General features: G+C 36.1%; 1 protein-coding gene and 1 pseudogene across 3 annotated transcripts in view; one reads left to right on the top strand and one right to left on the bottom strand.

The window, feature by feature from the left end:
- Positions 1-3,055: 3,055 nt before the first annotated feature.
- LOC106881554 (14-3-3 protein epsilon pseudogene) lies at positions 3,056-5,093 on the bottom strand (annotated as a pseudogene). Its single transcript, XR_016244089.1, has one exon. The product of XR_016244089.1 is annotated as a 14-3-3 protein epsilon pseudogene (transcript).
- An 82-nt stretch (positions 5,094-5,175) lies between these two features.
- Positions 5,176-10,702, top strand: part of LOC106881553 (uncharacterized) — a 38,637-nt gene continuing 33,110 nt past the window's right edge. The window contains exon 1 of one of the 2 annotated variants that reach the window (XM_014931986.3): positions 5,176-6,280. In XM_014931986.3, coding sequence (XP_014787472.1) covers positions 5,276-6,280 — 1,005 coding nt within the window. In that variant the 5' untranslated portion in view covers positions 5,176-5,275. The remainder of the gene's footprint in view (positions 6,281-10,702) is intronic. The other variant, XM_089362037.1, reaches the window with a different exon arrangement.

Raw genomic sequence — 10,702 nt, 5'->3', positions numbered from 1 at the left:
TATCTGTGCGTTGTCCCCAACACTGTGTACAATCGGTGTTGGTTTATTTACGTCCCCGTAACATAGCGGTTCGGCAAAAGAGACCGATAGAAAAAAGTACCAGGCTTATAAAAATAGGACCTGGAGTCGATTCGTTCAACTAAAATTCTTGAAGGCAGTAGCCCTGCATGACCGCAGTCGAAAATGATTGAAGCAAGATATATATATATATAATAGTATACACAAAATTAAACATTTCTATACATACAATCTTAAGTACACATATACATAATTATACACAATCGCAAATACTCGTACACAGAGAAATACATATTTCTGACATTTAGGATTTAATGATTTTCAACACTGGTGCAAGGCGACAATTGTTTGCGTGTGTGGAGGGGGAAACAGACATTAAAATCGATCACAATGTTTGAACAGTGCTTATGGTATAAATGTTGGAAAGATGACGATAAAGTGAACCCCAGCAGGAATTGAACTCAGAGGTGACGTAAATAGCAATATTAAAAATACATTATTATTTAGCTACAATGACAAATTTAAACCACAGCCAAGCAGATATAAGACGGAGACGACTAAACATTCGATGATGTGACGGTCATACGTCTTTATAATTATTACTTAGATAATTTCTTGGCAAGTCCGATATTGTAACCTAATTTCCATTCTGAAATGACGTAAATTTGGTCTTGATTGATACCGTAAGACCTCAGAGAAGGCATTATCATCACCACATCCTGTCTTCACTAAACTACAAGGATTATAAATTATTTAAGCTCGATATGGTTAAGATTCTTATAGATGTCACCATCCACCAGTACATTCGGAACCTATGAGTGTATTTTGAGGTCCATTTAGCTACTATTTATAGCCGATCGGGAGACCACATAGACGCTTCCTAATTATTATTCAATTCTAAATTCATTTATGCTCGTTTTACTTGTTGCGCGTGCGTTCAGAAATCCAACGCATTCGCTGTCCCCACCCTAGAACAGACGCCTTTGTGCCTGGTATAAATAAAGAAAGCATTATTACATTTTTAGAGTTCAAATTCCATCGAAATCGACCTTGCCTATTTTTTTTCTTTCTCCATTCGATAATGACGATATCAGTGTTAAAAGATGGTTGTTCCAATGAAATATATCCACTCCCACTAAAAAACCCAGTTACCTCACCTAGTCAAAAGAAATCGTTTATTAAAGTAGCGCTAGTAAAAAAGGGATAACGAGGACTTAGATTTTTTTTTTAAACAAACGGGGTTAGTTCTTGGCTTCTTTCTCAGCAGTGATGTAGTTTGGAGCGACAATGGAAACCTAATTACTGATTCTCAACAGAAAGCTGCACCTTATTTCTTTGGAATTTCTAATTGCTGTTAGAATCTTCCAAAGCTTGGATTTAGTCCATCTCTCGTAGATATTGGAATCGTCTCGAAAAATAAGCGTATTATTTTATTCACTAGGTAAATCTGGAATCAATGCGGTATTGTAAGGGAAAATGAGCCACAGAAAGCCGCCACAACGACCAGTTCTATTCTTGGCCGAAACTATATCACTTCACGTGCACTACTAACAACCTTAAACAAAGAAGAAACGTCACAAAATCTTATTTTCCCCACCTGTAACTGAGCTCTTGGAAATTATAATTATTCTAGTTAAAACTGTTGATACGAGACATCGTAGGACCAAACAATGTATTTCGGTCCTATCTACGTCTTGATTTCCAACGGCAATAACGGACAACTGTCATCCGACCGAAGGCTAATAATTTATCAGTTATGTATTGAGGTCCATTTAATAGACTAATATATCACCCATCGCCACCATACTCCAATAATTGATCTCATGCCGAATACACCATCATCGTGTGTTATCAATTAACGGTGGTGGTGGCGATTACTAATCATCATCGTAATCATCATCACGTGTTGCTTTGCTTTACTGTAATTTCCGAGCGAGAAAATGACCAACAGAGAAGGGGAGGCGGACTAAACGATGAAATATACTATCATTATCATTACACACACACACACACACATTATACATATATGTGTGTGTGTGTGTGGATTTCCATGAATATATCCAAAAATAGTGGACGGGGAAGGAAGAAAGAAATGGTTAACGAAAAAGATCGTTAAGACGATCATTATAATTCCAATATATGTGAGGAATACATTTTGTAATTTCCAATACAATGACCGCACAATTAGAAATAAAAAAACGGGTAACCGTAAAAATGGCCACTATATATATATATATGTATGTATATATATATATATATATATACACACATACACATACATATTTAAATGCTAAATTATCCTCACATCACTGAATAGTATTAGCAGCAGTAGCAGCAGAATGAATACTACTGCTCCTACTATACTAGTATTACTACTAGCGAGGGAAAACAAAAATCCCACAGGTGATGGTGGTGACGATGACGAAAGTGGCGGCAGCATTAATTAAAATAACATCTCTACTCAACATATCTCGCTGGATTTGCTACTACAATCAACACACGCACATACACACTAGCGAGATCAACACCTATCCATTATATATAACACACGAAGCGGAACATTTAATTTTTAAAAAATGATCGCTTTAAATTAAATGATTCAACATATTGTAATATTTATATATATATATGTACTTTGTATAAATAATGCTTATTACACACATTATATATGAACATAAGTAAGGCATCTATCATTCGGATTGCATGCAATAGACATTCATTATGTAGTGTTGCTTCACATGGTGTGGGCGGCACAAGAACCTGAAAATTCTATCTTCATAATAAATCATTTTTTAAGTGTATTTCTCAACAGAATTATAAACAATAAGACAAAATTAACAAGGCAATTTCTCCCTTCAATTGAATTAAATAAAATAATCCTAAGATCTTGCCACGCCCTTTTTGACCCCCTCCCCTCCTTATTAGCTTAGTTCTTTAATTAAACAATCAAAAAAAATAATAAAATCTCACCTTATATTGTCAATCTGAAGTAAAAAAAGTGGCTTAGTTAACAAATAAGAAAAAATTACAAATAAAATACGGTTTGAAAATACCATTTTATGCAAGTAATAAATTCTAAGCACTAAAAAATATTCAATTATTTAAATTAATTTTTCTTGAACAATTGTTATAATAAACTAAATTATTGATCCTTACCGTTGTCTTAAAAATATTTAACAAATCGTTAAACAAGTATTGTTCGAAAAATTCTATTTAATCACTTTTAGTCTAAGTCAAGACTTAGTGTCTACCAGCAATCTTTGTCCTGCCTTGTAAAAATGTCCCTCAGTCGTCGTCCTTGTGGCTATTAAGACACCTATTAATTATTATTGCTAGTAATATCATAGTAATCACGACTTAATTTGACATTCAATAAAAATCAAATGAAATGGATGGTAGCAAATATGAGAGGAGGACATTACTGTGAATGTGTGTGTGTGTGTCTGTGTGTGTGTATATGTGGTTATGTTGGAAATGAAAAGAAGGAGAAATGATGAACGGCAGACACAACTAGGTAGTTTGGTCACTTTTATACCGATAATATTATATATATATATATATGTATATATATATATAGATGTATATATATATATGTATATATATATTCAATACAGAAACAATACAGCAAAAAAGATTTATATATATATATATATATATATATATAGACATATATATATAGATATATGACAGAGAAGAGAAAGATAAATGATGAAATTATGTTTCAAAGACGAGACTACATCGATCCTTGCGTTTTCTTCTTCTTTCTGGAAATTGAATTATCTTTTTTTTTGTTTTTTTTTCCTTCGACTTTTTAAAATTTTTTTTTTTGTCTTCTTTTCTCTGATATTTTGTGTTGTTGTTGTTGTTTTGTTACTGTTTCTGCTCGGTTTACTGCTGCAACAGCCGACTATTACGGTGTTAAGTGGGGTATAGAAGGTACGGCCCCAGCAGCAGCAAGGGACAGAGAGAGACAGAGACAGACAGACATAGTAGAGAAAGAAAGATGTTAAAGAGATGTAATGAGGAAAGAGAAGAAACAGCTAGACTACTACTTAATGTGTGTATATATATATGTGAGTGTCTGTGTGTGTATGTATATAATTAGTTCAAAGTAGACTACTAGTAGTAGTTATCGTAGTAGTAGTAGTAAGGGGGACCTTGGCTGTTGCTGTTCTTATAAAGCTGTTTCGTTTTTTTCTTTCTTTTTTTTTTTCTTAACAACGAAAGAAACTTTATGACAAATTTCTTTTTTTTTTTTTTTTTTCCTTAAGCTTCTGGCGCAGGATCACCTCCATCCTGTGGCTGTTCCCCTTTCGGGTCAGCCTTCTGGTCACATTCCTCGGTCTGCATGTCCGATGTCCACAAGGTGAGATTATCCCGAAGGAGCTGCATGATGAGCGTGGAATCTTTGTAGCTTTCTTCGCTGAGTGTGTCCAGCTCAGCGATAGCTTCATCGAAGGCGCTTTTAGCCAAGGCGCAGGCTCTCACGGGGTTACTAAGAGTTTCATAGTAGAACACAGAGAAATTGAGCGCCAAACCAAGTCGGATCGGATGCGTAGAGGTGAGCTCGCTTGAGGCAATTTCGCTTGCACGTTTGTAAGCTTTGAGACTTTCTTCGGCAGTTTCTTTTCTATCATCACCAACTGCGAATTCCGCCAGATAACGATGATAATCGCCTTTCATTTTAAAGTAAAATACATTCGACTCTCCAGAACTGGCTATTGGCAGCAATTGATTGTCGAGAACATCGAGAACATCCTTGCAGATTCGTTTCAGTTCAACTTCAATATTTTCCCGGTAACTGCAAATCAAACGGAGACGTTGTTCGTTGCCTTTCGAATCTTCCTTTTGCTCCAAGCTACTTATGATTCGCCAAGAGGCCCGCCGAGCTCCTATAACATTTTTATAAGCAACAGACAAAAGGTTACGTTCTTCTACCGACAGCTCTGTACCTTGGTTCGCAACACTTTTCATATTGCTCACCATTTCATCGTACCTTTCAGCTTGTTCAGCCAGTTTGGCCATATAAACTAGTTCCTCCCTGTCCGCCATTTCTGATCACTAATTTCAGGAATAAAAAAGCGCTGCGACCTTTTTTATCTTCATACTAGTCGCTCTTCACCAATTATCTCCCCTTACATCCGGTAACGTGAATTTACGCGCAAAATTCAGATTGTCCTAATTGTGCGACACTTTTCATTCGTCTTCACCCGTTGTGCATCATAATTCATTCTTTATTTATTCTAATATCATTTCGATGACTTCCTGTCAAAATATCGTTGCTTCAGAAGAGGGAATTATCCATAATTTTACCATTGATACATTTAGTTCTACTTTAAACGATGAAAGTTATCGTTTTGAATACTGCAAATCCACTTCTAACAGCTGCCAACAATTGTCATTATCAAGACATCGTCTTTGTAATTTATTCTTACCTTCCATCGGAGAATGGACGATAATTAGCACAGAAAATATTAAAGAGATCTCTACGGGTAAAACTATTACATGTGCATTTTTGCAGTGCTTAAAAGAGCAGCAAGTAACTTTTATTATCGTGTCTTACTGCTCTGATAAACTGCTTCCGTTAAGACGTTATGTTATTGACACTAAACAACCTGAATTGGCTGTCACATCTAAAATCAAGTCGATGTATCAGAATGTACAGCTTGTGGATGGGCCTAGTTTAATGTGGATTTCAGACTCCGAACTACAACTAGCTCTTTCATCTGATGGGAGTTACGAGTTAGAGTTGAAAACAGTCCGCCTGGATCGTTTGTCATACCCAGAACGTTCTTATAACAACTTTAAATTACTTTGTTGTTATGATTTAATTAACATGTCACTTATAATCGGTCATGTTTTCGACAAACACAAAAACAGAGAGAAATCAGAATATTTCGGTGTGATGTTCAATCAAAGCTTTAATTCGTTTCAAACAATCGACATTTCTCGAATCTTACCTTTGGCCCACTCAACGACCATTCAACACCTTTTTATCACTCACTGTTCAATATCAATTAAAGCTAAACAACAAGGATCGAACGAGTGGGCCGATACATTACAGGTTCGAATGTTTGTATTTACCGAAGAAAGATATTTGATGGAAGTTCACAACGGGAAGCTTTTGAGGTGTTTCAACATTCCTCAGCAACAAACCAGTTTTTCTAGTCTAACCACTCTTTACAAAGGTTATGAATGTTCCTCACCTATTCTACACACTTCAGATTACGAAGCCCACGTGGTAGCTGCACAACTTGACAAGGTATAATAAAAATTTATTTGCGACAAATATGTGGGTGTGTTTGTGTGCATGTATGATCCTATGCATAATTATAAAACCACATTCTGCAATTCTTTTTGTGACGAGTTTCGCATTTAGTAGCCAAGGCTAGAATAGCTATTTGGATCGATCAAATTATGAATCTACCTCAGATGGGTGACCACCATCAGAACGGATATAGAATGTCATGCGTTAACATTTATATCCCTGGAGAATCATATCGATTCTCTAAAGATGTGTTCTAGCAAATAACGACATGGCATATGTACAAGTGCACGAACACACGCACATACATGTGCATATACATATATAGACGTGTATGTAGATATAAATTTATGTGTATGCGTATATATATGCGTACGTAGATTTATATATGTGTATACGCATATATATATATATATATATATATATATATATATATATATATATATATATATATATATATATATAAATAAGCGCAGTGGTAGCTATGTGGTAAGAAACTTGCTTTCCAACCACATAGTTCCGGGTTCAGTCCCACTGCTTGATACCTGGGGCAAGTGTCTTCTACTATAGCCTCGGGCCAATCAAAGCCTTGTGAGTGGATTTGGTAGACGGAAACTGAAAGAAGCCCGTCGTATATATATATGTATGTGTTTGTGTGTTTGTCTCCCCTCCCCAATCATTTCTCGACACCGATGTTGGTGTGTTTATTTCCCTGTAACTTAGCAGTTCGGCAAAAGAGACCGATAGTATAAGTACTAGGCTTACAAAGAATAAGTCCTGGGTCGATTTGTTCAACTAAAGGCGGTGCTCCAGCATGGCTGCAGCCAAAGGATTGAAACAAATAAAAGAATATATATATAAAAAAACATTTAACGTCCACTTTCCTAACTGGCATGGGTTTGACAGGATCTGATGTGTTTCAAGTCTGCATCATGCAACAGCTTCGGCTTGGCTTTTACGGCTGGATGCCCTTCCGAATGTGTATCGCTTTACAGCACAGACTGGGTAATTTTTTCATCCTGCCTGCACCATTGAGGTCGTCATGCAGTTCGCAGGTCTGCAAGCCCTGGAGAAGGTGCAGGGGGGTGGGGGTTCAACTTCATGCTAGGGAACGAGGGGGGTGTACGCAGAGCATTTCCTGTAGAGGGATGTGCATGGCTGTTCATGTCTAGTAAGGGAAAACAGGAAGAATGAGAAAATGGTTAGTAGGCGCTGCAAGATATAGATAATGGAGATAAGGTGCTTAGGTAGCCCCCTGAAAGCAGAAGCTGTGTAGAAGTGGATGGTTTGCAGGATTGCATGGAAAGTGAATGAAAGGCAGGGAGGCAGGCTGTTGAAATGGGTTGGGTTGAAGGGTGGATGAAAGAAGAATCATGGGTTGTGGAAGGTAGAGGGTGGGAGAAGAGTGGGGAATACAAGCAACAGGGGTAGTGAAGATGATAGAGATGCTAGGGTGAGGAGGACAGGAGAGATATAATGTTGGCTAGTCTACGAGGGGGTGCTGAAAAGTTCTTGGCTTTAAGGGTATCACAAAAGTCTTGGTTGGAGGGCCAACTTTCTGAGTTCTTTTACAAGGCTTAGAAAAACTGAAGGACCACTGCAATAAGTGTGTGAATCTAAGAAGGGAATAGGGAATATGTTAAATAAAATCATAATTAACTGATCTTCCTGTGTTTTCTTTTGCACAAAGCCGGGAACTTTTCAGCACACCCTCATACAATCGGATGCACTTCCACCTATTTTCAAGCACGGTAACGATCTCCTCCTTTGTTGGACAACAATAGCTACGTGATGAACTGGGAACATACAATGCTGTTTGAATGAACCTTTTGTCTACAAAGACCATGCAACATATCAAAAAACCTGGACAGGCTTTCTGTGGTTACTGCAAAGCAAGGACATTATCTATATTGTTGCATAGAGTCAGCAAATTCATGTGAAGTTGAGAGAAATTATAAACTCATTCACAAAAATAAAATCAACACATGCATGTTTATATACATACATACACACACACACACATATATATATATATATATATATATATAAATTCAATAATAGGATGAATTCTTTTACAAGAATTTATCAAGTAGCTAGCGTGAAAAAAAACATAAGAGGAAAAAAATCCATCATTTATTCCCAAAATATATATTTATTTATATAAGGGCATTGCTATACAATAATGCCTCACGCTATGAGGGACTCTAAGGTCAGACTACCATAAAAAACACATTTTTACCAAACGAGGGAATGCAACTCTCCAAACCAGCCTCTTAAAAACAGCGTGAGGCATTATTGTATAGTAATGCCCTTATATAAATAAATATAAATATATATATATATATATATATATATGCACACATACATATTGTTGTGTCTTGGGAGAGTTATTACACCAATAATACTAGCACAAGCATTGGTATGGTGGCATGTCATATTGTTGGTGTAATGACTCTCTCAAGACCCAACAAAATTTGTTTCAACACACAAATTCACCTCAAGAATTTTGCAAACCAAATACAAAAACAAAGTATATATATATATATATATATATATATATATAATGGTAGTACCAGAATAGCCATAACCTTTGACTAAAAGTGATAATAGAAAAGCATATGCACATGTAAAATAGCCATCTCTGTATCATACTTAATGTATGCCCAGAGTTGATAGACCAGTATTTTTCCTAAGATTGCATTTCTTATGGACTTGATATGTTAAAAAACACAATATCAGAGAGAGGGACAAAAATTCATCCCAGCATTGACGAGCAAGAGCACCAGATTCACTTTGGCCTGTTTTAGACCTTTTCAATAGTGCTTAATTGCAGCCAGCCACAGGCTCAGACACTCATTTTTTATTTCTGGTGTGTATGTGTAAGATATCCATCCCTATATCATACTTAATGTATACCCATGAGAAACGAACCTCCACCAACTATTCTGCCTATATATATGTGCATACCTTTCAATGCTGTGTTTGCCATAAGGTCTGCAAATCTAATGCAGGTCTCAACAGACATTTTAAACTCCACAAAGATCAGAACTTAACTGCAGCTCTTGGTGGTCCAAATCAAATATGCAATTTATATGGGTGTCTTTTCAATACATTGGCTTAAAAAACCACATTAAACGCCATAATAGATCTAAGGTGTAGGTACAGAAGGTGGCCACACTCTACGTAAGGAGTAGACAACCACCATATGTATGTATATATATATATATATATATATATATATATATATATATATATATATATATGTGTGTGTGTGTATGCAAAGGTGGGCACTGTTAATCTGTTAACTTTCATAACCATTAATCAGTTAATTCTTTAAAAATGTAACGGAAGTTATCAATAAACTGTTATCTTTCTTTCTTTTCTTTCATTCATTTCAGTCATTTTGACTGTGGCCATGCTGGAGCAGTGCCTTTAGTCGAAGTCGTCCTCAGGACGTATTCCTTGTAAGTCTAGTATTTATTCTATCGGCCTCTTATGCCGAACCACTAAGCTACGGGAATGTAAATACACCAGCATCGGTTGTCAAGCGATGTAGGGACACACACACACACATATATATATATATATATATATATATATTTATATATATATATATATACGACAGGCTTCTTTCAGTTTCCGTCTACCAAATCCACTCACAAGGATTTGGTCAGCCCAAGGCTATAGAAGAAGACACTTGCCCAAGGTGCCATGCAGTGGGAATGAACCTGGAACCATGTGGTTTGTAAGCAAGCTTCTTACCACAGCCACTCCTATGCTACTCCTACGTTAATTTTTATTATAGAAAAAAACAAAAAAAAATCAGTTTTTGCTCTAAAAAACACCTTTAAAAAGCGCCAAAACTATAAAATCAGCCTTTTTTTAAGGGCTTTAGAACCCCAAAACTATAGTTTTCTTTTTACCTTAGAGTTAAAAAGTGTTGATTTTTTTAAGACCTAAAAAGGGCTGTTTGTTTGTTTGTCCATGGACAAGATATCTCAAGAATCATTGGATGGATTCGGATGAAACTTTCAGGGATGTTAACTGGCATGAACTGATTAGATTTTGGGATCAATCTGGTCCTGGACAAGGATTCTGGATTATTTTTCCAGATTTGGTCCTGGACAAGGATTCTGGATTATTTTTCCAGATTTTCTACTTAATTTTTGAGAGCGGTCAGGTTCATTTTTAGTATTCTTGTTTGTGAGAGCAATTAAGTTTATTTCAGATATTCTCATTTTAAAAATCATCTCTGGCTAATCGTTGAGAAGACGCTGTTGCCTTGACGGAGGTTTGTGCTCGGTGAGTGCTCTTGTTTCAAATTGTTATAATGCAGAGTTAAACGTCAGGGTTTATGAATGTTAAGGCATTAGTTAAGCATTATGAAACAATGGAGGTAGCAGAATGAACTCTTGAATA

The sequence above is a fragment of the Octopus bimaculoides genome, chromosome 13 (assembly GCF_046866305.1).
Source record: "Octopus bimaculoides isolate indiv1 chromosome 13, ASM4686630v1, whole genome shotgun sequence".
Lineage (NCBI taxonomy): Eukaryota > Metazoa > Mollusca > Cephalopoda > Octopoda > Octopodidae > Octopus > Octopus bimaculoides.
The sequence above is the reverse complement of the archived record's forward strand: the minus strand, read 5'-3'. Positions and strand labels throughout refer to the sequence as shown.